The sequence below is a fragment of the Coregonus clupeaformis genome, chromosome 9 (genome assembly GCF_020615455.1).
Source record: "Coregonus clupeaformis isolate EN_2021a chromosome 9, ASM2061545v1, whole genome shotgun sequence".
NCBI lineage: Eukaryota > Metazoa > Chordata > Actinopteri > Salmoniformes > Salmonidae > Coregonus > Coregonus clupeaformis.
The window spans coordinates 41,921,795-41,949,274 of record NC_059200.1 but is presented as its reverse complement, the minus strand read 5'-3'; the positions used below and the strand labels follow the sequence as shown (position 1 = coordinate 41,949,274).

General features: G+C 44.0%; 1 protein-coding gene across 2 annotated transcripts; it reads left to right on the top strand.

Annotated features, from left to right (window-relative positions):
* The first annotated feature begins 315 nt into the window (after positions 1 to 315).
* Positions 316 to 26,807, top strand: LOC121573857 (ran-binding protein 3). Of its 2 annotated transcripts, none has more exons than XM_041886202.2 (14): positions 316 to 1,628; positions 7,537 to 7,598; positions 7,763 to 7,793; positions 7,923 to 7,994; positions 8,246 to 8,308; positions 9,327 to 9,392; positions 9,602 to 9,756; positions 10,267 to 10,364; positions 10,729 to 10,801; positions 12,204 to 12,285; positions 12,630 to 12,751; positions 13,016 to 13,136; positions 13,256 to 13,618; positions 25,858 to 26,807. In XM_041886202.2, the coding sequence occupies exons 1-14, from the start codon at positions 1,355 to 1,357 to the stop codon at positions 25,902 to 25,904; spliced, it is 1,629 nt and encodes a 542-aa protein (XP_041742136.1). In that variant the 5' UTR covers positions 316 to 1,354; the 3' UTR covers positions 25,905 to 26,807. The 2 variants fall into 2 exon arrangements, with proteins under 2 accessions (XP_041742136.1, XP_041742137.1); XM_041886203.2 differs by having other exon boundaries at positions 317 to 1,628; positions 9,602 to 9,699.
* The last annotated feature ends 673 nt before the right edge of the window (positions 26,808 to 27,480 follow it).

Here is a 27,480-nt window from a genome sequence, read left to right as displayed (position 1 = left end):
AAAATTATACTGGCCCCCCATGGGAATCGAACCCACAACCCTGGCGTTGCAAACGCCATGCTCTACCAACTGAGCTACATCCCTGCCGGCCATTCCCTCCCCTACCCTGGACAACGCTAGGCCAATTGTGCACCGCCCATGAGTCTCCCGGTCGCGGCCGGCTGCGACAGAGCCTGGATTCGAACCAGGATCTCTAGTGGCACAGTTAGCACTGCGATGCAGTGCCTTAGACCACTGCGCCACTCAGGAGCTCGTCGGGTAAACTACACACTGAACAGACAAGACCAAGTTAGGATCAAGGGGAAGACAGAAATCTTTATTGTGTTAATATGTGTTATTATGCATATACTATAATAAGTAGTGCAGCTACTATGGAACTTGGGAAGAGTGGGAATGACATTGTAGCACAGGGTGAAGTTGCCACTATTGGCTCTCATTAAGCAAAGGCTACACAGAACATAGATTAATATCCTGTTTCTCCCTCATGATTTGGGGCAAGAATCCAACAACAATGGAATACAAGCAGCACTCTGGACATTTCCCAAGTTGTCTCTCATGAGTAGAACTCAAAGGTCAGGTTAAGCATTTTGCAAAAGCCCAAGCCACAATAAGGCATTGTACAGAAACAGTTGAGAAGTAGCTCAACTGCCATTCAAAAGTTTATGGAGCTGCATGTAACTCAAGTACAGTAGGCCAGACCTGTGTGACCTACTTGGATTCGGGTGATCTTTGGGCAAAGTTCCATAAATTCCATTCCAGTGGGGATGATAAGGCAATAACAGACAGAGCATCATGCCAATGTTCATCACTGTTTGTTCTAACACACAACCATTGAAATTTCCACACTGACAAATTGAAGCATTTGTTGTCAAAGGTTCATTTACACCTATTTCTAATCGTGAGCATGGTAGAGACATCCAATTTCTGTGTCTGGGCAGATTACTCTCATGTAGGACCCATCATGGCAGAATCTATGTTTCTTTATGATGTATTACCTACTAAATAGGTTACATAGTCTAGGCTATAGCGGGTAAATCTGTAGGATAGCTCAGAATAGCATTTATTTGTCTTTTTGGGAAATGTTTTCAATGGCATAAGAAAAGAGTGCATTTAGCGCTACAAACTGACTGTGTCCTGGCTAAATCACTCAAGCCTCACCACGCCCACATTTTACAAGCAGACAGGAGCCACGCTCGGTAGTAAACACGGGATATGACTGTTCATTCACACACACAGCAAAGGCTACGCGACAGACAGCTGACTGGAGAGTGCGAAAATCAACAAATCAGGAGTATCAAGCTTTTGACAGCAAAGGAGCAAATCACCACCTTTATCTGGATTCTTCTTTCTTTTCATGAGGTTGTGTTTATTTTACTACGATAGTTTATCACAGCTTCAGATCCGAAGAATGAGAGGGAATCTTTCCCCGAACGAAGATATTTCAGGGTATTACTCAATGATGCCTGTCTCGGACTTCCATACAAAGCCTCCCTGTACGATGGAGCCCGCGGACCGTATGTGTGGAGCGCGAGGAGCTGTCACCGCCAGACCGCTGATGGGGAACACCTCTCCGTGGCAGCACTCCGGGGATGGAGGATGCACGCAGGACGGATCTGAGGAGTTAAAGGGTATGGTTGTCATTGCGTCTCACTTTTTTTTAAAGTGACTTCAACAGATCTTGACTGCTAGATAATAATATGAATAGATTTGTATACCTTAATATAATCAAGGTTTTGTTTTTATATTTAGAGATTATGTTTTTTATTACCATAATGCCACACATTATTGATATTCCCCAGATATTCACTCTCAATGTGACAAGCTCTTAGTAGGCCCTACTGCAAACATGAAACTCATTCACAGAAAATAATTTGGGGAAAATACACAATTGTTTACTGTAGCACATGGACATATCATTGCTCCTCTTTGCTCTTGCAGTAGTGACATCAATATTTCATCTACACTCATAATGAACACTGTATCCTGATGCAATATCTCTAGCGTTCTTATCTTATTTAACTTCATAGAGCACACATGCACACAAGCATGGACACAGTTTCTGTGGGCTCTGGTCAGGTTCTTATCTCGGGCCTGTAAAACATGGAGGGGATGAGTAGATATGATATCGCTGAGTAGATATGATATAGCTTCCACACAACTATGGAGCAAGGAAGTTTGTTTTAGAGCAGCCCAGTTACATCTCCCTCTCTAGCTGGAAGGAGGAACACATGGCATGCTGATTTTCTGGAAAACGATGCAGCAGGATGAACGTATGGTTCAGTAAATGAACTGAATTATAATACAGTTATAGCTTGGATCTTGGTACATCTTGCTTTTGAACCAAGCCTGGGACCTTTTGCACATCCATGTCTAACCTATAGGGATGAGTTGACATTCTATGGCTGCAGGGTTGTCATCTGCAGCTCAGTGTCACCATGGTGTAACACAGTGAGATGTGTCAGGAATCAGGAATGAAGTGAGTGCATTGGAGAAGTACTGTATGTGTAAGACCTGATCAGATCTCATCTCAGGAGGAGTGGTTATTATTTACCCCCCACTTGAGGTTACAGAATCCACTAATGAAAACGAGGACCAGATCAGGCTAGCTAATTCCAGTTTCCTCCACCAAGCTACCAAACTAGCTAGCTCTGGTCATGCCCAATGACTAGGCTCTTTCTCATGTTCCAGCGTGAACCCTGAGATATCCCCCCTCCCTCCTCCATACACAAACTCCAGTCCCCCTCCTTCCTATAGTGTTATAGGCACCCACCGTCCCCTTTTAGATTTTCAATCACACGTCTGTTCATGTTTCAGACTGAAGTGACGAAACATACTAGATTATTTTATTGCTAGGTGGAGAAAAAAAAAAACATCTACAAGAGAAGCAGAGGAGTTGACCTGAAGTTCTGGATTTCAATGGTTTCACAGGTGCCTTAACTAGAGTGATTTGGCTGTATATCTCTCAATAAGTTCAGAAATGATGTGTCGTTACCGGTGCTTTCAATGGTAACCATGTTTAGCCCAGCTGTTGCTGTAGGGGAGATAATAATAATAATAAGCAGGCTGAGATAAGTGTTTAGGTCCAGTTAAGAGGCCATCGAGGTAACCAAATTATTAAAGATTAGCACAATAACCCATCAATAAATTACAAATAATTCCTGATATTCCCAGGAAAATAAAATGCTCTTCGGACATTCAATCCGGTAAGATCTTATTTTCTCCTAGTTTTGCAGTAAAAGTCTGTTTTCGTCCAGAGCTGCAGAGCTAACAGAGATATGACAAGTGATTCATGAGGCTGTGACTGAGGCCTCAGTGAGTTAGATATGCCCGTTCCCATAGTTGGAGGTTGTTGTGAGTAGCCCTACATTCCTATGGCGGTGAAGCGCCCCTTATAATAGCCTGTTAGAGGTCCAGTCTGGCATATGGGCTCAGGAGTAAGAGAGCATCCAGGGGGAGCTCCATGGGTGTGTTTGTGTTTGTGTGTGTATGTGTGTGTATGTTAGACCCTTTGTAGGGGGTCCTTGGCTGGAATCTGGGGCACCAGCAGAGTTATGGTTTTCCTTGCAGCATTTCCTGTTCTACAGAACGAGGCCCCAAACGTTTTCCTAAAATGGTATCTGTGTTCATACAGTGTGAGGTCCCTCTACACATTAGGAAAGACCTCTCTTTTATCAGAAAAAGTAAGTGGCCTTGGTACAAGTACACCCCCTGGACAGGACACTACTCTATCGCAGGGCCTTACCCCCTATCTATCTCCTTAATGCTGAGTGCCGAGCAGAGACACATCGGGTCCCATTTTTACAGTCTTTCGTACAACTCGGCCGGGGATCAAACTTTTCCAATCTCAGGGCGGACACTCTAACCACAAGGCAACTGAGTTGGTTCAGGAATAGTCACATAGTTAATTAGAAGTTAATGGTCATTCTGTCCCACAGAGCTGAATTTAACTGACATGTGTGGAGTGTTTGTGTGCAAAAACTATTAATGTGTATTGCCCTCAAACTCAACTCTTGACATCGAAGCCAGTTCTGCTTTTTTTCATTATTCCCCTCTAATCACAGACTGATTTAAGACTTGGGACACCAGGTGGGTCCAATTAAGTATCAGGTAGAACAGAAAACCAGCAGGGTTAGAGTTAAATACCCATGGTGTATTGCATTGGTGGGTGACATTTATTAGTTCAGGCTAGTGGCTGAAATTCACACTGTAAATATTGTTTTGTTGAGTTTCTGAATCCAGAACTCACATTCTTGTATTAGAAGAATAATGCTGTTTTTGTCTGACTGCTTTATATACATGTCTGTAGCCATCTGCCTGACCATAAGGCTGTGATGCAACTGTATGCTGGCCATGTGTTCTGTTTGTGGTCTTTCAAGTTGTTTTGTCCTTATGTTACCCCAGCTCCCCAAATGAAGCCCAGATGTAGTGCTAGATTGAACTATTGTTGTGTTGTTCTCGTTTGGACGATCTGAGAACAGTTACTGTAACCACTGAAACCCCACTTGGGCCCGCAGCCAGCATGTTTGTGAATAGAGGCTGTCTTCGTAACATGTGACAGTGGGTACGCTCTATTAGGGGGAAGACAGGGGGAGGCAAGATAGAGTTATGAAGGGGACGGGTGCTTGGTGGGGTCTTGGAGTAAAGCATTGTTCCCCAATGTGAGTGATGTGTGGGCAGCTGCTGCTTGTGACACTGCGGAGTGATTGTTTTTCCTGGCCCTCTGCCCCTTTAACCCCGCCCCGGAGTGACATTCTGATTGAGACCAGAGTAGCCTAGTTTGAGGCAGCTTTTAGGGGGATTGCCCCCTCCCCTTCCCACTCCTGCTCCTAACAGAGACAAGGAAATTTGAGAAACTGTGCGTGCATGCGTGTGTGTGTTTAATGGACTCTCCTCTGCGTCTCTTTCTCCGGGCAGCGGTTTGTGGAGCCCTGCCACTGCTGGCAGTGGTGTTCTGCCAGAAGAGAAGCTCAGTGCCTCTTCATAGGCCCATTAAGTTACCCCTAGCAGAGGACAGAGAGAACAAAACATACTTTAACAAACACTTCAATCTCTCCTCTGTGCCTTCCAAAACCTGAAACTAGGGAACATTAAACAATAGTATTTTATTCCAAATCTGGACAGAAAATAGATTCCAAACAAATGAAAGTATTACCATGGAAAAACGACATGATTCACTTTTAGAGTAGGCCTACTGTTGTTTTTGCACCGGCTGCTGAAAGGCTCTGTTGAGGTCTTTATACAATAAAGACTAGTTAGTTGTTCCTTCCTTATAAAGTCTGCAATAGAATGAGAGGCCTCAGGAAAGATGTATGATGCACTCCTGCAATGAGCACGGACAGGGCATGTGCATCTCTATTGATGTCAATCTTCATAGATCACCATTGTATGGTGCTCGTCTCTGAGTGATTGGGTCTTGCCTTAGTTTGCAGTGCTCCTCAGCTTTTTCTACCAGAGACAAGCATGTTAGGGTTTTTTCTCTTCGAGAAAAAGAAAACGTAAAAACTGATGAAGTAATGTTATTAATGTATAGACAGACCTTGTCAGCAATATTCCAAGGCATGCTCTTTTAAGCTCAAATGAAGCTAGCTTAATTTCTTTTTCAGTCCTTAAATTGGCAAGCATGTCTGTTCATGAAACACTGGCAGTTTTATTAGTGTTTATTTAATACTCTCCTCTCTCACTTATTTAATGACACTTGTAATCCGTGATGTGGAAAATGAGCGGCTGTCATAAAGAGTTGACATGCCTGCTCTCTGGCGCTAGCCAGACAGTGTGCATTATGTCAGGATTTTCTCATGACGTCTGTTACATATGGCCCTCAGCCGAGGTCCGGGGCTGTCTGACCTCTGGACACTCAGACCTATGGTAACTGAGACACTGTCTGCGTGGAAGAGGAGAGAGAAGGAGAGAAGAGGAGGAAAGGTTAGGAGAGATTCGGGAAAGAAGAGTTGAGATAGGGAAGATGCAATGGGTTTAATTGTTGCTGTATATTCGCGTTGTCTGGGGTGACCAAACTCAACTGTGTGTAGTACGGTACCTGACCTGTGATACGGTACCTGACCTGTGATACGGTACCTGACCTGTGATACGGTACCTGACCTGTGATACGGTACCTGACCTGTGATACGGTACCTGACCTGTGATACGGTACCTGACCTGTGAATAAGTATTTTTCCACAGCAGCGATGGCGTGCACATACATCATAACCTACAGTATGTGTCAGGGAGGATACACAGTGCTCCTATTGACACTCAGCAAAAACACTCTACCTTATGCACTGATGACCACCCTTCTATGCTGTTACATTCAGTGGAATAGGCACTTGTCTCTGGCACCTCTTGACTGTTGGAGTGTTGTGTAAACTAATTACCATTCCATTTGTTGTGCGCTGCTGTTTGTCTACTGTAGATCATGCGATTGTATGCCCTCATAGTTGGACTCTAGAGTTAGTAAGTAGTGTTTGCTCTGATTTCCCCAGGAGGTCACAGACAGGATTACTGTGGCTTGTGGTAGAAATAGCCTCCATTGACCCATTAATGTACTTTTTAGCATTCCAGGAAAGCTGAAGAACCGCATAAATGCAAGAAGCAAACCCGTTTTGATGTTAATCATCATTATATAGGACAACGTATTAATATGTTGCATCTGAACAGTCAATCGTCATTAGAACAGGCTGCTCACACTGTAGACTTGGGTGAATTCCAAGTGATCATCTGTCACTGACTGTGAAGTGTGAATGCCATCTTTCTCCGTGCCCAGAGTGAACAGTCACTGACACAACACTGGCAAATCTCAACATGTGAATTAACACACCAAAATACATTACTAATTGACTCTAAGCAGAGTTGATAGTATGAGGTCAGATCAGTGACAGAGTCCCTGTGTATTTATAGCCTCCATACAGGTCTGGACCAGTCTCAGTCAGTTTGACCCAGGGCCAAGCCTTGGTGTCTGGTGCCTAGCTGGCTCACACCTCCACTGCTATCCCATCATTCACCCCTGCTACGGTGGGCTTGTCCCCAGTGTCTAGGGCCCATTGTCAGGCTGCGTGGTTACATAAGAGGCCTTGGATGTCAAAGCCTCCATTGATTAGAATAACACATTGGGGTGGGATGACGATGGACATCTCCAGTCAGAACTGTTGGCGAGCCTAGAGATCTCACCACACTTTGGGTCCTTGTTTAACTGACTGTGTGTTTTGAGGGTTAATTGAGGAATAATAAATGTGGTGGGTAAATTACTCTTAAATTCAGAACAGTGCTACTGTTGAGTTTCCTAGCTTTGCATTTTAGAGTCTTGGCAGAACAGTGTGTACCGACAGCTCACAGTCTCAGCCATTTCCCTGGTTACGTCTTTGTGGTTTCAGTGACAACATTAAGAAAAGTGTTTTCCTATTTTAATTTAAATACATTTAAGTAAATGCTTTTAAACTCAGTTACTGTATGGTTTAGCTAAGATTGGATAATGAATCAGTCGCTGTATGAAATTTCAACAAGGAGAATTCTCTAACTGTGCTATAATCTGTCTTTTCACAGAGAAAACTGTGCTTGCCCCACCGGTGTTCGTCTTTCAGAAGTCTTTCACCCCATCCATGAAGGTAATCTGAATCATATCCTGAAGGGTAACATGTTGACAGATGATGCACATGCATTATTAAAAAGCAGTTGCTAATAAATAGGATACATTCAGAAACATGTAATGGAAGAATATGTATCATTAGTTTGCATTTCTGAACTTTCTTTCTGTAATTTATTTCTACAGAGGAGAGCAGAGAGATGGGAGGAGGGATCAGGTAAGCATTATATATGCTGCATGTCATAACAAGCAAACATTTTGCTGGATGATTACTCTCTGAATCTCTGTTACTTTCTATTGCATTGGCAGTAATATATTTATGTGTACTTGGCTTGTTCTCCAATAGTTGTGGGAATCAGTGCAAACAAACGAGTCCGATCTTTCACCTACCCTAATCCTAACAGCAGAATGAGGAAAGGTGAGTGTTCAGAAATATCAATTTGCAGAAATTGTCTGCCTACTCTATAAAAAATATGTACATACGTATTATGGTATTATTACCACCAGACATAAACCTTTGAGGGTTGAATTATAATCCCTGTTCCTCAGTGTTACTCTCCTTTGGTAAGGGTGATTTATTTGTACAATCTCTACTGACATTTCACCTACAGTATATACACAATGCTGCTGGTTAACATGATTTCTCTTATTTCTCTGTGTCTCTGACAGGCTCCTGTGACGGCAGTAGACGAGTACGAACAAATTCCCACTCTTTTCCCCAACCGCCTCCAGGTAAACAACCGCACAGTAGACAAGACCTGTCAAGACCTGTCATCTCTCTACTGTCCTCTATTATCTCTATCCTTTCATCTATCCTTTCTAAGCTGTCCCCTAGGCCATACAGCGCCCACGCAAATAAGTAGCAACTGAGTCTCGTTGCTTGATTCCTTGACTCGCCTGCATATGATTGTAGCCTTAATAAAACTGGGATCTTACTGGAATAAAATACAGTATCTCCATATCTTTTAAATGAACTGAAGCAGTGCACCATGACATAGCCGCGGGAAGAATATTTGGCGCTACAGACGGCTATATCGGTCGGCTAATACAGGACTAGTAAAGGCCCAGTGCACTACTTTTGTGAGAAAAATTAATAAATAATAATAATGATTTTTCAGGGGGTGCTGCAACACCCTCAGCACCCCTACTTCCCGCGGCTATGCATCATGATCAAACTCTCTGAAAAGGTTTCCTGTCTATATTCACTGCCAGTATTTCCTCTAGGTCCATACATTCCAGTCACACCATCCCTGTAAAGGGTTCTTCGTCTGTCCCCATAGAAGAACCCTTTGAAGAGCCCTTTTTGGTTGTAGGTAGAACCATTTTGGGTTCCATGTAGAACCCTTTCTACAGAGGGTTCTATATGGAACACAAAAGGGTTCTACCTGGAACCAAAAAGGGTTATCCTATGGGGACAGCCGAACAACCCTTTTGGAACTATTTTTTCTAGAGTGTAGATTCCCAGCAGCCACTTCACTGCAGCCCCTAGTATCTCTTTCCCCTGATCCGTTTCAGTTTCACTCTGTCACTGCAGCCCTCACCTGCTCATCACAAATCACCACCATGACCCACCATTGGCAACGTGGTACCCTCACTGCTCATTGTTGGCCAAGCATGTTGAATGTTGTCATGTGCTAAGTCTGGCGGTGACTTTGACATAAATGTGGGGAGCGTGTTTTAACTTTAACCATATATGATATGTCTGTCTGTGTGAACTCTTCTGATGGATCTCCACTCCCCTCTCTCCTAGTCTCAAGATCAAATGTCTTCATGCCCTCAAATCTGTGCAACCGGACCAACAATTCCCCAAACACAGGTAAATATCCATTCTCTGGTCTTATGTTTACCTTTTGATGTGCTAAAATATCTCTAATTATCTAAATAACTAATAAACCACACTTAATCTCTATTCTACATAGTGTATTTTTTTTTCCATACCTGATCGTAAGACTGACTTTGAAGGACAGAAATGGATTAAAGTCTCTTTATACCCCTCCTTTTCTATTCCTCTCATCTTCTGTGTAGTTACACCTCTGAACAGGGTCAGAAGGTCATTCCTTCAGCCTGCACGTCTCCTCGCCCCTCAGCCCTGGAACATCTCCTCACAGCCACACCTATCTGAGGTATTCTACAACTCTCTTCACCCCCTCACACAGAGTGAAATGAGAAAACTCTCTCAGGTAAAAAATTAAAAGAGAGTGAACTCTCTCAGACCTTAAAAGTATTTCAATAATAAAATACTTCTCAGTTGGGGTTGTGTCAAAAAGAGAGTGAACTCTCTCAGACCTTAAAAGTATTTCAATAATAAAATACTTCTCAGTTGGGGTTGTGTCATTGCCTGAGGGACCCACATGCTTTTCTCAGAGAAACATATTCACTCACTAACAGTTTATAAACCCAAACCCCAAAACCGGTTTGAATCAGTTCTTTCTATTGGAAATTATTGTGCAATGTTTTTTTTGTTAAAGTCTGTCAATGCTTAATTAGCTTTCTCTCTACTCCCGAACTTGCCAGATCAACACACTCAATTATATAATAGGTTTTGTCTGTAAAATGTATCTTATTTTCTATTTACACAAGCATTGTGTTGAATTCTTTGACTCAAGGAAGTACCAATCCAATGTAATTTCAGGAATGTAATAGGACTGTAAAATAATAATTTGCATTGTTTTTTTGTCCCACTTCCACAGGTGAGCCATGATCCTTCAGATGATGGCTGCAGCATCACAACTGACCGCTCCTCCACTGTTGGTGTATTACATCAGAAGAAACCCCCTCAAGTTCACAGGTATGCAGAGGACCTGGTTTAATGTAACAGTAAGGATGCAGGGTATCTGGTCAGGTCAAGTCTGTGCAATATTTCTGTTTTAAAGCCTCCCAGCCACTTTAAACAGTATATTTGACAGTTGACATTCTAATTGAGGGCTACCCACTCCAGGTCAAGGCATGGATTAGTTCAACCAGGGGGTTAGGGTTACAGGTTAACTTCCAGTCCAGACCCAGGACTGGACAGCCTTGCTTTAACCCAGAGACCCTGACAGAGTTGTGTTGTGTTTCCTCTGTCAGAGCTATGTGGGGTCTAGGGGTTTAGTTCCCAGCAGTGATTCTGAACCTGCTGACCTCTCTGCTGACCTCTGGTTCACCCTCCACAGATCAAAGGCAGACGGTACCACCTCAGACAGGGTCCAGTTTGTGTTTGGGGAAAACATGAGCGAAAGAGTCTTGGTGAGTTCAGGATACTTTCAGTAAAGCACACCGACATACACTACATGACCAAAAGTATGTGGACACCTGCTAGTCAAACATCTAATTCCAAAATCATGATCATTAATATGGAGTTGGTCCCCCCTTTGCTGCTATAACAGCCTCCACTCTTCTGGGAAGGCTTTCCACTAGATGTTGGAACATTGCTGTGGGGACTTGCTTCCATTCAGCCACAAGAGCATTAGTGAGGTCGGGCACTGATGTTGGGTGATTAGGCCTGGCTCGCAGTCGGCGTTCCAATTCATCCCAAAAATGTTCGATGGGGTTGAGTTCAGGGCTCTGTGCAGGCCAGTCAAGTTCCTCCACAACGATCTCGACAAACCAATTCTGTATGGACCTCGCTTTGTGCACGGGGGCATTGTCATGCTGAAACAGGAAAGGGCCTTCCCCAAACTGTTGCCATAAAGTTGGAAGCACAGAATTGTCTAGAATGTCATTGTAGGCTGTAGCGTTAAGATTTCCCTTCACTGGAACTAAGGGGCCTAGCCCGAACTATGAAAAACAGCCCCAGACCATTATTCCTCCTCCACCAAACTTTACAGTTGGCACTATGCATTGGGGCAGGTAGTGTTCTCCTGGCATTCGCCAAACCCAGATTCATCGGTCGGACTGCCAGATGGTGAAGCGTGATTCATCACTCCAGAGAACGCGTTTCCACTGATCCAGAGTCCAATGACGGCAAGCTTTACACCACTCCAACCGACGCTTGGCATTGCGCATGGTGATATTAGGCTTGTGTGCGGCTGCTCGGCCATGGAAACCCATTTCATGAAGCTCCCGGCGAACAGTTCTTGTGCTGACGTTGCTTCCAGAGGCAGTTTGGAACTCGGTAGTGAGTGTTGCAACCGAGGACAGACGATTTTTACGTGCTACGTGCTTCAGCACTCGGCGGTCCCGTTCTGTAAACTTGTGTGGCCTACTACTTCGCGGCTGAGCCGTTGTTCCTCCTAGACATTTCCACTTCACAATAACATCACTTACCGTTGACTGGGGTAGCTCTAGCAGGGCAGAAATTTGACGAACTGACTTGTTGGAAAGGTGGCATCCTATGATGGTACCACGTTGAAAGTCACTGAGCTCTTCAGTAAGTCAATTATTTTTACTGCCAATGTTTGTCTATGGAGATTTCATGGCTGTGTGCTCGATTTTATACACCTGTCAGCAACGGGTGTGGCTGAACTAGCCGAATCCACTCATTTGAAGGGGTGTCCACACACTTTTGTATATATAGTGTACTTATACAGTAGCAATTTGCATAGGATGACTATGAAATATATGATGTCATCACACTTGTATGACTTTAAATGTGTTACCAAACACGTTATATTTACAGAAATGCTCTCACTTTCTCGCCCTCATATAGAGACCACAGAAATCATCCAGCAGTGAAGATTCTGATTGCAGCTCTGATCCTGAGTCTTCCACCTCTGAGTCAAGTCATAAAGGTAAATCATTAAGTTCGTCATAGTGTATTTACATGAGTACACAACTCTGGTCCTCAAGAACCAGTACCTCAATGGCCACAGTGTCTGCTGATCCACCAAGACTGTGGTCCTAGGCTGCGTTTACACAGGCAGCCCAATTCTGATATTTTGCCCAATTATTGGGAAAAGAGCTGATCTGATTGGTCAAAAGACCAATTAGTGGAAAAAGATTAGAATTGGGCCACCTGTGTAAACACCACCATAGAGGACTAGAGCTGTGCACCTCTGTTCTATTAGTAATTGACTGCCTCTTAGTGGATGCCTTTCAGAACTGCAGCTGAAGTGCTGTCTGTGTTTGCTGATAGGTGCTGTGTGGAGCAGTCTGAGGGAGTCTGCTGCAGCTTACACAGCGTCCTGTGGGAGGCAGTGTGTGCTCAGGCAGGTTCAGCTGTTCACTGGGGAGGAGAAGGAGAGCAATGTGGTCCAGGTGAGGACCTATAGGGCACGTTCCTCTGCCCAGGCGTTGCTGACGCATGCCAGATCTTACAGTGCCTGGATAGGTATTTTACGTATCAGCTAACCACATCATTAGGTTATACCAATCTGGTGCCTGACGGCACAGTTCATAACGAGGAATGCGACCATTAGGTTGAAATAGGATCCAATAGGTCTGTGCCTTCTGATATTGCTAGAGATAGTGGTGTACCTTTTTAAATACCTTTTTAAAGCGTGCTTTCTGTTTTTATTTTAGCTAACCTGCAGACTGTTTGTCCTGGAAAAAGGAACACAGTCATGGACTGAGCGAGGGAGAGGAGTCCTGCGACTCAATGATCTAGCATCAGGGACCAAAGGAGGACTGCAGTCCAGGATAGGTGAGTTTACCATGAAGGAGATTACTATTTCCATCAATCTGACTAACATTAGCACAGCTTTCTGTTTCTCATCCTCAGTATATCTCATATATCTCTCACACATGTCGCCATCTGAACAGTGATGAGGCACCAGGGCAGTCTCAAGGTTATCCTCAACACCAAGCTCTGGCCACACACACACCTGCGTCGCCCGGCCCGCCGGAACCTCCAGGTGACGGCCACCGACGTGGAGACTCAAGCCGTCCGGGTGTTCCTCATCCAGGCCGGCGCCAGGGATGTGGCTCGCCTCTACGTGGCCATCCACCATCGGCTGGTAGCCCTACGGGCCAGTGCTGCTGGGAGGGAGGCAGAGGCTGCAGGGGGCAGGACCAGGGAGGGGCACTGCAACAGTGAGAATGAGGAGGAAGAGGAGGAGGAGGAGGAAGAGGAGAGACAACGGCAAGAAAGAGAAGAAGGGCTGCTAGTGACACGATTGCGACCTGGTAAGAGTGAATAGCAACAGGGATAGGTCTGTACTCTAGCATACAGTTGTCTGAGATGAAGTTGTCTTAGATTATCCCTTACTCTTTCACCTACACACTTTTTTGTCTACGACTAAGTCCAATGTTTAGCACATTGTTTTTCCCGTGTAAAAAAACGTGGGTTTGGAAATTGTTTAGATAGTTTGATTAAGGGACAACTCGTCCTCCTGTCCGTCTGGTGGGTAGTCACTAATCCACAGTCCACATTCCAGAGGGAGGGAGCTGTTAGCAGGTGGTAGTCTCTCTCAGACCTTCACTCTGCTGCTGGCAAACCCCCCACATAAAAACAGAGTAACAGATGGATCCCCCATCATGGTGGATTACATTCCTAAAAGTCCCAGGCCTAAAAATATATACACTGCTCAAAAAAATAAAGGGAACACTAAAACAACACAATGTAACTCCAAGTCAATCACACTTCTGTGAAATCAAACTGTCCACTTAGGAAGCAACACTGATTGACAATACATTTCACATGCTGTTGTGTAAATGGAATAGACAACAGGTGGAAATTATAGGCAATTAGCAAGACACCCCCAATAAAGAAGTGGTTCTGCAGGTGGTGACCACAGACCACTTCTCAGTTCCTATGCTTCCTGGCTGATGTTTTGGTCACTTTTGAATGCTGGCGGTGCTTTCACTCTAGTGGTAGCATGAGACGGAGTCTACAACCCACACAAGTGGCACAGGTAGTGCAGCTCATCCAGGATGGCACATCAATGCGAGCTGTGGAAAGAAGGTTTGCTGTGTCTGTCAGCGTAGTGTCCAGAGCATGGAGGCGCTACCAGCAGACAGGCCAGTACATCAGGAGACGTGGAGGAGGCCGTAGGAGGGCAACAACCCAGCAGCAGGACCGCTACCTCCGCCTTTGTGCAAGGAGGAGCAGGCGGAGCACTGCCAGAGCCCTGCAAAATGACCTCCAGCAGGCCACAATTTTTTTTTTTTTCTTTTTTTTTTCACCTTTATTTAACCAGGTAAACCAGTTGAGAACAAGTTCTCATTTACAACTGCGACCTGGCCAAGATAAAGCATAGCAGTGCGATAAAAACAAACACAGAGTTACATATGGGGTAAAACAAAACAAAGTCAAAAAATACAACAGAAATACATAAAATATACAGTGTGCAAATTTAGCAAGTTATGGAGGTAGGCAATAAAATAGGCTATAGTGCAAAAAATTACAATTAGTATTAACACTGGAATGATAGATGTGCAAGAGATGATGTGCAAATAGAGATACTGGGGTACAAATGAGCAAAATAGATAACAATATAGGGATGAGGTAGTTGGGCGGGCTAATTTCAGATGGGCTGTGTACAGGTGCAGTGATCGGTAAGGTGCTCTGACAACTGATGCTTAAAGTTAGTGAGGGAGATAAGTGTCTCCAGCTTCAGAGATTTTTGCAATTTGTTCCAGTCATTGGCAGCAGAGAACTGGAAGGAATTGCGGCCAAAGGAGGTGTTGGCTTTGGGGATGACCAGTGAGATATACCCGCTGGAGCGCAGACTACGGGTGGGTGTTGCTATGGTGACCAATGAGCTAAGATAAGGTGGGGATTTGCCTAGCAGTGATTTATAGATGGCCTGGAGCCAGTGGGTTTGGCGACGAATATGTAGTGAGGACCAGCCAACAAGAGCGTACAGGTCACAGTGGTGGGTATTATATGGGGCTTTGGAGACAAAACGGATGGCACTGTGATAGACTACATCCAATTTGCTGAGTAGAGTGTTGGAGGCTATTTTGTAAATGACATCGCCGAAGTCAAGGATCGGTAGGATAGTCAGTTTTACGAGGGCATGTTTGGCAGCATGAGTGAAGGAGGCTTTGTTGCGAAATAGGAAACCGATTCTAGATTTAACTTTGGATTGGAGATTCTTAATGTGAGTCTGGAAGGAGAGTTTACAGTCTAACCAGACACCTAGGTATTTGTAGTTGTCCACATACTCTAGGTCAGACCCGTCGAGAGTAGTGATTCTAGTCGGGTGGGCGGGTGCAAGCAGCGTCGGTTGAAGAGCATGCATTTAGTTTTACTAGTGTTTAAGAGCAGTTGGAGGCTACTGAAGGAGTGTTGTATGGAATTGAAGCTCGTTTGGAGGTTTGTTAACACAGTGTCCAATGAAGGGCCAGATGTATACAAAATGGTGTCGTCTGCGTAGAGGTGGATCTGAGAGTCACCAGCAGCAAGAGCGACGTCATTGATATACACAGAGAAAAGAGTCGTCCCAAGAATTGAACCCTGTGGCACCCCCATAGAGACTGCCATAGGTCCAGACAACAGGCCCTCCGATTTGACACATTGAACTCTATCTGAGAAGTAGTTGGTGAACCAGGCGAGGCAGTCATTTGAGAAACCAAGGCTATTTAGTCTGCCAATAAGAATGCGGTGGTTGACAGAGTCGAAAGCCTTGGCCAGGTCAATGAAAACGGCTGCACAGTACTGTCTCTTATCGATCGCGGTTATAATATCGTTTAGGACCTTGAGCGTGGCTGAAGTGCACCCATGACCAGCTCGGAAACCGGATTGCATAGCGGAGAAGGTACGGTGGGATTCGAAATGGTCGGTGATCTGTTTGTTGACTTGGCTTTCAAAAACTTTTGAAAGGCAGGGCAGGATGGATATGGGTCTGTAACAGTTTGGATCTAGAGTGTCACCCCCTTTGAAGAGGGGGATGACCGCGGCAGCTTTCCAATCTCTGGGGATCTCAGACGTTACGAAAGAGAGGTTGAACAGGCTAGTAATAGGGGTTGCGACAATTTCGGCGGCTAGTTTTAGAAAGAAAGGGTCCAGATTGTCTAGCCCAGATGATTTGTAGGGGTCCAGATTTTGCAGCTCTTTTAGAACATCAGCTGTCTGGATTTGTGTGAAGGAGAAGCGGTGGGGGCATGGGCAAGTTGCAGCGGAGGGTGCAGAGCTGGTGGCCGGGGTAGTGGTAGCCAGGTGGAAAGCATGGCCAGCCGTAGCAAAATGCTTGTTGAAATTCTCGATTATTGTAGATTTATCGGTGGTGATAGTGTTTCCTAGCCTCAGTGCAGTGGGCAGCTGGGAGGAAGTGCTCTTATTTTCCATGGACTTTACAGTGTCCCAAAACTTTTTGGAGTTAGTGCTACAGGATGCAAATTTCTGTTTGAAAAAGTTAGCCTTTGCTTTCCTAACTGCTTGTGTATATTGGTTCCTAACTTCCCTGAAAAGTTGCATATCGCGGGGGCTATTTGATGCTAATGCAGTACGCCACAGGATGTTTTTGTGCTGGTCAAGGGCAGTCAAGTCTGAGGAGAACCAGGGGCTATATCTGTTCTTAGTTCTGTATTTTTGAATGGGGCATGTCTATTTAAGATTGAGAGGAAATTACTTTAAAGAACAACCAGGCATCCTCTACTGACGGAATGAAATCTATATCCATCCAGGATACCTGGGCCAGGTCAATTAGGAAGGCCTGCTCGCTGAAGTGTTTTTGGGAGCGTTTGACAGTGATGAGGGGTGGTCGTTTGACCGCGGACCCGTTACGGACGCAGGCAATAAGGCAGTGATCGCTGAGATCCTGGTTGAAGACAGCGGAGGTGTATTTAGAGGGTAAGTTAGTCAGGATGATATCTATGAGGGTACCCATGTTTACGGATTTAGGGTTGAACCTGGTAGGTTCGTTGATAATTTGTGTGAGATTGAGGGCATCTAGTTTAGATTGTAGGATGGCCGGGGTGTTAAGCATATCCCAATTTAGGGTCACCAAGCAGTACGAACTCTGAGGATAGATGGGGGGCAATCAATTCACATATGGTGTCCAGGGCACAGCTGGGGGCTGAGGGGGGTCTGTAGCAAGCGGCAACAGTGAGAGATTTATTTTTGGAAAGGTGGATTTTTAGAAGTAGAAGCTCAAACTGTTTGGGCACAGACCTGGATAGTATGATGGAGCTCTGCAGGCTATCTCTACAGTAGATTGCAACTCCACCCCCTTTGGCAGTTCTATCTAAACAGAAAATGTTATAGTTGGGGATGGACATTTCAGAATTTTTGGTGGCCTTCCTAAACCAGGATTCAGACACTGCTAGAACATCAGGGTTGGCGGAGTGTGCTAACGCAGTGAATAACTCAAACTTAGGAAGGAGGCTTCTGATATTTATGTGCAGAAAACCAAGACTTTTACGGTTACAGAAGTCAACAAATGATAGCTCCTGGGGAGTAGGAGTGATACTGGGGGCTGCAGGGCCTGGGTTAGCCTCTACATCACCAGAGGAACAGAGGAGGACTAGAATAAGGATACGACTAAAGGCTTTAAGAACTGGTCTTCTAGTGCGTTGGGTACATAGAATAAAGGGGGCAGTTCTCCGGGCGTTGTAGAAAAGATTCAGGGCATTATGTACAGAAAAGGATATGGAAGGATATGAGTACAGTTCAGGTAACCCTAAGCGTTGGGTAACAATGAAAGAGATAGCGTCATTGGAGGCATCGATTGAGCCGGTCTCGGCGTGTATGGGGGGTGGAACAAAGAAACTATATGAGGCAGTTTGAGAGGGACTAGGGGTTCTACAGTTAAATTGTATAATAAGAACTAACCCAAACAGCAATAGGCAAGGCATAATTGACATGGGAGAGAGGCATAAAGCACTCACAGGTGTTATTAGAGAGAGCTAAGACACAACTGGAAATAGCGATAACGTTTGGGCTAAGACTAAACAGAATAAACAGGACAGGGTACCGTGTAAAGGAACAGTCCAGCAGGCATCAGCTGTGCAGCTGAGTGATCATAAGGTCCAGTGAACAGCAATATGTGAGTCCGAGAGCAGTTCAAATTGGTGCTTCAGTACAGCTAGCAGGGAGCACAGTTGTAGTTTGCGTGTGCTAGTGGGCCGGGGCTGGCAGATGGATCTTCGTGGTCGTCGCAACGGGAAGCCTGTTGAAACCACATCAGACTATTTCGTCGGCAAACCAGTCGTGTTGGATCGGCGGGGCTCCGTGTCAACACTAGGTGGTCCCGTCCGGTTGACAGAGAGGTAGATAGCCGGGAGATGGGAGATGGGCCTAGCTCAGGATGATTAGCCAGACCTCAACGTCCATTTTGTAGCAGCTAGCTGGTAGCGATGAATCCGGAGTTAAAGGTCCAGTGATTCAGTGATTCCGGCAGAAAAACTGATATGTTCTGGGTCGATAACGCGCTGTGCAGACTGGCCAAATAATAGTCCGGACTAGAGCTGGCTGGTAGGTGGTGCAGGCCACGGACAATGGTGAAAAACCGCTAACGGTAGCAAGTAGCTAGTTAGCTGGCTACTCCCGTCCGGTAGACCTAGAGGTAGATAGCCAGGATATGAGCCTGACTCTAGGCTAGCTCGAGGCTAACTGGTGCTTGCATCGGGGGCAGTGGTGATTAGCCAAACAGCAACATCCATTCGGTTGCGGCTAGCTAGTTGCGATCCGGTGATTAATGTCCAGTGATTAAATTATTCCGGCAGAAAATCCAATGATTCTGGGTGAAATAGCAACTGTGGCTAATAGCAAGTAGCTAGTTAGCTGGCTAGCTAGTTTCAACTGGAGATTCTAGATAAAAGATAAGTCAATAATAGAATCCGTTCCACGTTGAGTGAGGCGGGTTGCAGGAAAGTATATTTTGTAGGAGGATGAAAAGTCTGATAGGAAAATATGTACGAAAAATACGAAAAATACAAAAAAACAGGGTATTTACAGACACACGACAAAAACAGGACTGCACTAGTACGCCATCTTGGAAACTGAAAATGTGCATGTGTCTGCTCAAACGGTCAGAAACAGACTCCATGAGGGTGGTATGAGGGCCCGACGTCCACAGGTGGGGGTTGTGCTTACAGTTGTGCAACATCCTCCAGCATGACCGGTTTGGCGGTGGGTCAGTCATGGTGTGGGGTGGCATTTCTTTGGGGGGCCGCACAGCCCTCCATGTGCTCGCCAGAGGTAGCCTGACTGCCATTAGGTACCAAGATGAGATCCTCAGACCCCTTGTGAGACCATATGCTGGTGCGGTTGGCCCTGGGTTCCTCCTAATGCAAGACAATGCTAGACCTCATGTGGCTGGAGTGTGTCAGCAGTTCCTGCAAGAGGAAGGCATTGATGCTATGGACTGGCCCGCCCGTCCCCAGACCTGAATCCAATTGAGCACATCTGGGACATCATGTCTCGCTCCATCCACCAACGCCACGTTGCACCACAGATTGTCCAGGAGTTGGCGGATGCTTTAGTCCAGGTCTGGGAGGAGATCCCTCAGGAGACCATCCGCCACCTCATCAGGAGCATGCCCAGGCGTTGTATGGAGGTCATACAGGCACGTGGAGGCCACACACACTACTGAGCCTCATTTTGACTTGTTTTAAGGACATTACATCAAAGTTGGATCAGCCTGTAGTGTCGTTTTCCACTTTAATTTTGAGGGTGACTCCAAATCCAGACCTCAATGGGTTGATAAATTTGATTTCCATTGATAATTTTTGTGTGATTTTGTTGTCAGCACATTCAACTATGTAAAGAAAAAAGTATTTAATAAGATTATTTCATTCATTCAGATTTAGGATGTGGTGTTTAAGTGTTCCCTTTATTTTTTTGAGCAGTGTATATACAGTACCAGTCAAAAGTTTGGACACACCTACTCATTCAAGGGTTTTTCTTTATTTTACTATTTTCTACATTGTAGAATAATAGTGAAGAGACATCAAAACTATGAAATAACACATATGGATTCATGTAGCAACCAAAAAAGTGTTAAACAAATCAAATTGTATTTTATATTTGAGATTCTTCAAATAGCCACCATTTGCCTTGATGACAGCTTTGCATACCCTTGGCATTCTCTCAACCAGCTTCACCTGGAATGCTTTTCCAACAGTCTTGAAGAAGTTCCCACATATGCTGAGCACTTGTTGGCTGCTTTTCCTTCACTCTGCCGTCCGACTCATCGCAAACCATCTCAATTGGGTTGAGGTCGGGGGATTGAGGAGGCCAGGTCATCTGATGCAGCACTCCATCACGCTCCTTCTTGGTAAAATAGCCCTTACCCAGCCTGGAGGTGTGTTGGGTCATTGTCCTGTTGAAAAACAAATGATAGTCCCACTAAGCCCAAACCAGATGGGATGGCGTATCGCTGCAGAATGCTGTGGTAGCCATGCTGGTTAAGTGTGCCTTGAATTCTAAATAAATCACAGACAGTGTCACCAGCAAAGCACCCCCACACCATAACACCTCCTCCTCCATGCTTTATGGTGGGAAATACACATGCATAGATTATCAGTTTACCCACACCACGTCTCACAAAGACACGGCAGTTGGAACCAAAAATCTCACATTTGGATTCCAGACCAAAGGACACATTTCCACTGGTCTAATGTCCATTGCTCATGTTTCTTGGCCCAAGCAGGTCTCTTCTTCTTATTGGTGTCCTTTAGTAGTGGTTTCTTTGCAGCAATTCGACCATGAAGACCTGATTCACACAGTCCCCTCTGAACAGTTGATGTTGAGATGTGTCTGTTACTTGAACTCTGCAAAGCATTTATTTGGGCTGCAATTTCTGAGGCTGGTAACTCTATTGAACTTATCATCTGCAGCAGAGGTAACTCTGGGTCTTCCATTCTTGTGGGGGTCCTCATGAGAGCCAGTTTCATCATACTGCTTCATGGTTTTTGCGACTGCACTTGAAGAAACTTTAAAAGTTCTTGAAATGTTCCGTATTGACCGACCTTCATGTCTTAAAGTAATGATGGACTATCGTTTCTCTTTGCTTATTTGAGCTGTTCTTGCCATAATATGGACTTGGTCTTTTACCAAATAGGGCTACCTTCTGTATACCCCCCTTACCTTGTCACAACACAACTGATTGGCTGAAACACATTAAGAAGGAAATAAATTCCACAAATTAACTTTTAAGAAGGCACACCTGTTAATTGAAATGCATTCCAGGTGACTACCTCATGAAGCTGGTTGAGAGAATTCCAAGAGTGTGCAAAGCTGTCATCAAGGCAAAGGGTGGCTATTTGATTTGTTTAACACTTTTTGGGTTACTACATGATTCCATATGTATTATTTCATAGTTTTGATGTCTTCACTATTATTCTACATTGTAAAAAAGAGTAAAGATAAAGAAAAACCCTTGAATGAGTAGGTGTGTCCAAACTTTTGACTGGTAGTGTATATATTTTTTTAAACCATTATGAAAGAGAGAAGAGAACACTAGATTAGTGGTTTTCAACCGATGTGCTGCGGCACACTGGTGCGCCTTGAGGAACTCTCAGGTGTGCCGCAAAACTTTTCCTAATCTTGATAATTTTTTGGAACAATCACTTATAAACGAGACCTGTTGAATGCACATGGAATTTTGACTTGGGAGCACCAATGCCGCTTAGATATACACTGATCAAAAATATAAACACAACATTCAACAATTTCAGGGAATTCTACTGAGTTACAGTTAATATAAGGAAATCAGTCAATTTAAATAAATTCATTAGGCCCTAATCTATGGATTTCACATGACTGGGATTACAGACATGCATCTGTTCATCACAGATACCTTTTTTTTTTTAAGTAAAGGCGTGGATCAGTTTGTGCAGAAATTCTTCAGTTGTGCAAACCCACAGTTTCATCAGCTGTCCGGGTGGCTGGTCTCAGACAATCCCGCAGGTGAAGAAGCCGGATGTGGAGGTCGTGGGTTGGTGTGGTTACGTACTGCCAAATTCTCTTTTATTTCAACTCATGAAACATGGGACCAACACTTTACATGTTGCGTTTATATTTATTATATATATAAGTTTTGAGGGAGCATGCAATTGGCATGCTGACTGCAGGAATGTCCACCAGAGCTGTTGCCAGATAATTTAATGTTCATTTCTCTACCATAAGCCGCTTCCAACGTCGTTTTAGAGAATTTGGCAGTATGTCCAAACGGCCTCACAACCGCAGACGATGTTTAACCACACCAGCCCAGGACCTCCACATCCGGCTTCTTCACATGCGGGATCGTGGGTTTGCACAACCGAAGAATTTCTGCACAAACTGTCATAAACTGTCTCAGGGAAGCTCATCTGCGAGCTGGTGATCCTCACCAGGGTCTTGACCTGACTGCAGTTCGGTGTCCTAACCGACTTCAGTGGGCAAATGCTCACCTTCGATGGCCACTGGCACGCTGGAGTAGTGTGCTCTTCACGGATTAATCACGGTTTCAACTGTACCGGGCAGATGGCAGACAGCGTGTATGGCGTCGTGTGAGCAAGCTTTTTGCTGATGTCAACGTTGTGAACAGAGTGCCCCATGGTGGCGGTGGGGTTGTGGTATGGGCAGGTATAAGCTATGGACGACGAACACAATTGCATCTTATCGATGGCCATTTGAATGCACAGAGAAACCGTGACTAGATCCTGAGGCCCATTGTTCTGCCATTCATCTGCCGTCATCACCTCATGTTTCAGCATGATAATGCACTGCCTCATGTCGCAAGGATCTGTACACAATTACTGGAAGCTGGAAATGTCCCAGTTCTTCCATGGCCTGCATACTCACCAGACATGTCACCCATTGAGCATGTTTGGGATGCTCTGGATCGACATGTATGACAGCACGTTCCAGTTCCCGCCAATATCCAGCAACTTCGCACAGCTATTGAAGAGGAGTGGGACAACATTCCACAGGCCACAATCAATAGACTAATCAACTCTATGCGAAGGAGATTTTTTGTGCTGCATGAGACAAATGGTGGTCACACCAGATACTGACTGGTTTTCTGATCCATGCCCCTACTTTTTTTTTTTAAGGTATCTGTGACCAACATATGCATATCTGTATTCCCAGTCATGTGAAATCCATGGATTAATGCCTAATGGTCTGACAAACACTATTGTAGCTCCACCACCTTCCTCCACAGATGCTGGTACTTAGATTGACGCACGGGCGCGTCAATAGACTCTTAATTAAAGGGGTACTCACAAATTAATCATCATGTGTAAGGAACTATAAAAATAGTTCAAATAAACCCTATTTAATCTATAAAAAATGTTTGTCACAGGAAATAGATGATTTGCAGTATGGATCAGATGAGATGGAGGTCATTACCACTAAATAAATTAATAGGGAAATTGAAGGTGTGCCGGAGGATATTTTATCCCATGAAGGTGTGCCACAGTTTAAAAAAAGGTTGGGAACCACTGTACTAGAGATGAGAAAACTAGGTTTTGCTGTTTATCTAAACAATAGTCCACTTGTTATTCCTTGCAACAACCTCTCCTTCAGCCTCCTTGAACTTGTATGCCAACAAGACACCTAAAGAAGCTAAAATTAGCCGATATCACCTACCCCTGCATAAATCGCATTACAGTGGAGGGCAAGTTATGTCCTCAGGAGCCAAAACATGTGTTGTCCCTGTAAAAACTCAGTAGAGACCTACAGTGCATTCGGAAAGTATTATTCATTCTCTTTTTAGGCTTTATCAATCATTAATAAAATCTTGCTTATTGACAATGTTTGGCATGTCCATGCTCAGCCATAATGCAATTTACAGTAGGCCTAGCGCCTACATCTGTGTGAATGCTATTGAAGCCATAAAATTACTTAGAACAATGTGGACTGCAAATGGGTTCAAGTTAACATATTTAGCAAAGATACAGTGCATTCTGAAAGTATTCAGACCCCTTGACTTTTTCCAAAATATTTTACGTTACAGCCTTATTCTAAAATTGATTAAATAGTTTTTCCCCCTCATCAATCTACACACAACACCCCATAATGACAAAGCAAAAACAAGTTTAGACATTTTTGCAAATGTATAAAAAAAAATAATGAAATATCACATTTACATAAGTATTCAGACCCTTTACTGAGTACTTTGTTGAAGAACCATTGGCAGTGATTACAGCCTTGAGTCTTCTTGGGTATGACGCAGTGGTCTAAGGCACTGCATCGCAGTGCTAGCTGTGCCACTAGAGATCCTGGTTCGAATCCAGGCTCTGTCGTAGCCGGCCGCGACCGGGAGACCCATGGGGCGGCGTGCAATTGGACCAGCGTCGTCCAGGGTAGGGGAGGGAATGGCCGGCAGGGATGTAGCTCAGTTGATAGAGCATGGCGTTTGCAACGCCAGGGTTGTGGGTTCGATTCCCACAGGGGGTATGAAAAATAATAATGTATGCACTAACTGTAAGTCGCTCTGGATAAGAGCGTCTGCTAAATGACTAAAATGTAATGTAAATGTTTGGCACACCTGTATTTGGGGAGTTTCTCCCATTCTTCTCTGCAGATCCTCTCAAGCTCTGTCAGGTTGGATGGAGAGCATCGCTGCACAGCTATTTTCAGGTCTCTCCAGAGATGTTCGATCGGGTTCAAGTCCGGGCTCTGGCTGGGCCACTCATGGACATTTAGAGACTTGTGCCGAAGCCACTCCTGCGTTGTCTTGGCTGTGTGCTTAGGGTCGTTGTCCTGTTGGTAGGTAAACCTTCGCTCCAGTCTGAGGTCCTGAGCGGTCCTACCTTTTACTGAGGAGTGGCTACCAAAAGGCCTGATTGGTGGAGTGCTGTAGAGATCGTTGTCCATCTGGAAGGTTCTCCCATCTCCACAGAGGAACTCTAGAGCTCTGTCAGAGTGACCCTCGGGTTCTTGGTCACCTCCCTGACCAAGGCTCTTCTCCCCCGATTGATCAGTTTGGCTGGGCGGCCAGCTCTAGGAAGAGTCTTGGTGGTTCCAAACTTCTTCCATTTAAGAATGATGGAGGCCACTGTGTTCTTGGGGACCTTCAATGCTGCAGAAAGTTTTGGGTACCCTTCCCCAGATCTGTGCCTCGACACAATTCCTCAAGGATGATCAATGGAAACAGGATGCACCTGAGCTCAATTTCGAGTCTCATAGCAAAGGGTCTGAATACTTATCTAAATAAGGTATTCCTGTTTTTTATTTTTAATACATTTGCAAAAATTTCTAAAAACCTTTTCGCTTTGTCATTACGGGGTATTGTGTGTAGATTGTAGAGTTTTTTTTTTTTTTTTTTAATAAGGCTGTAACATAACAAAATGTGGAAAAAGGGAAGGGGTCTGAATACTTTCCGAATGCACTGTACATGACATTAGAATGCATTCTGAACAACCCTTAACATGGCCATTTTCTCATTGTGCATTTACCAGACAAAACACTGTGCAGCAAAACATAGAGCTACTGTCTACAAATATTACAATATTTACACACATAACATGTCTGTCTCTCTCCTTTGCAGTGGTTTGTGATTGGATACACAGTAAACCCAGTTTGGATTCTTGGTGACATGACATCATATTCTGACCTGGACCATGCAACAGTTTTGGGTGTCATCACATCTGAACAGAACTTTGGCCATAATGGAACAGTGGAACAAAACATCAAGAGACAGCTTGCAAGTATTTACTATCTACTGAGCTACCATGACTGCCTTAAAAAAAAAAAAAAAAAATATTATTCTATTGCTGTACTTACTTTTATATTTTACGTCATTGTGGCAGTGTGCAAAGGGGAGAGTATACTGCCACATTACGACAGAAGGAATCTAGATGTAATGACTGATTTAAAAAAACGATTGTATTTATTTGATTTTGTTAGTTTATCATCCATTTATATGTGCTATTTGTGGCTGAGGCACCCACATTAAACTTATTTGAAACATATTTGGAATATTCCCAAAGGGTTTTGTTCTTCTGTATTTCCTTTATAAGCATTGTTTTATATTTTGTGTTTTAAAAACAGCTTATGATCAACTGAATGATTTGAAACCATTTTTGTAGGTCTTTCACTACAAATAGAATAGAATATGTATCTACCTATTTCAACTGTGAAACAAACAAAATAGCTTTATTGTTAGCTGTTTCCTTTATACAGTACATTACTGACATAAACAACAATCTCAAGGTTGTGGTACACTCACCTTTTCTGCACAGTACTCAGTGCATGCTTCTGCCTAGCTCTGTAATTGCTGCGAGAAAACATTGAAATGTTTTTAATGGATTTCAAGTTCTATTACCCAGTGTATTGTCATCAGCAATTTACTTAAAAGGGTAATCCTGCATAAAAGCAAACATGACTAGCATCTAGTTCATATTTTGATTTGTATATATTATATTAATCTGTTTCTGGTCATATCACCATGTTATGTGAACAGTTATGTCATCGTGATTGATAAAAACAGATTTTCTGATACAACGTTTGAGTTTATCATAATTTTTCATGGTTGTTGTTGGGGGTACTGAGCTGATGTTACTAACAAAAAAGTAATCTTGTCCTCTAGTCTAGTAGACCTGCTTTCATCTATCCAGTTTTTTCAGATCAGTGCAGGCGAAGGAGAGAAGACAAAGGTAGCCCACTTTGGACAATGTTTGCCAAATGAATAGCCTCTCTACTGCTGATTTTCCCTACATTTTAGTCATTTAGCAGACGCTCTTATCCAGAGTGCATACGTTATTTTTTTTTTTTCATCCTTCATGAATACTGAAGGACTGGTGAGGTTCCATTCATATTGCTCTCATATTTCTAGTATTTTTCAGGTGACAAAAGGAAAGGAGTCTAGGAAAGGAAGCTATTTAGACAACAACAATGCTCTGGCTCCACCTGTTTACACTAGATAACACAGACACAAAGTCAGATTCCACAGCCACAAAGTCAAAATTGGCAACAAAAAAAAATAGCTTTTTAGTCTTAATTTAAGTTTAGGGTTAGGCATAAGGTTAGCAGTGTGGTTAAGGTGAGGGTTAATGTTAGGTTTAAAATCAGATTTTAAGAAGATAAATTGTAGAAATGGGCGGGGTTTAGTCATAATTATGACTTTGTGGATGTGGTAACTAGTGACGACAGGCTCCACCCCTGAAAAGCA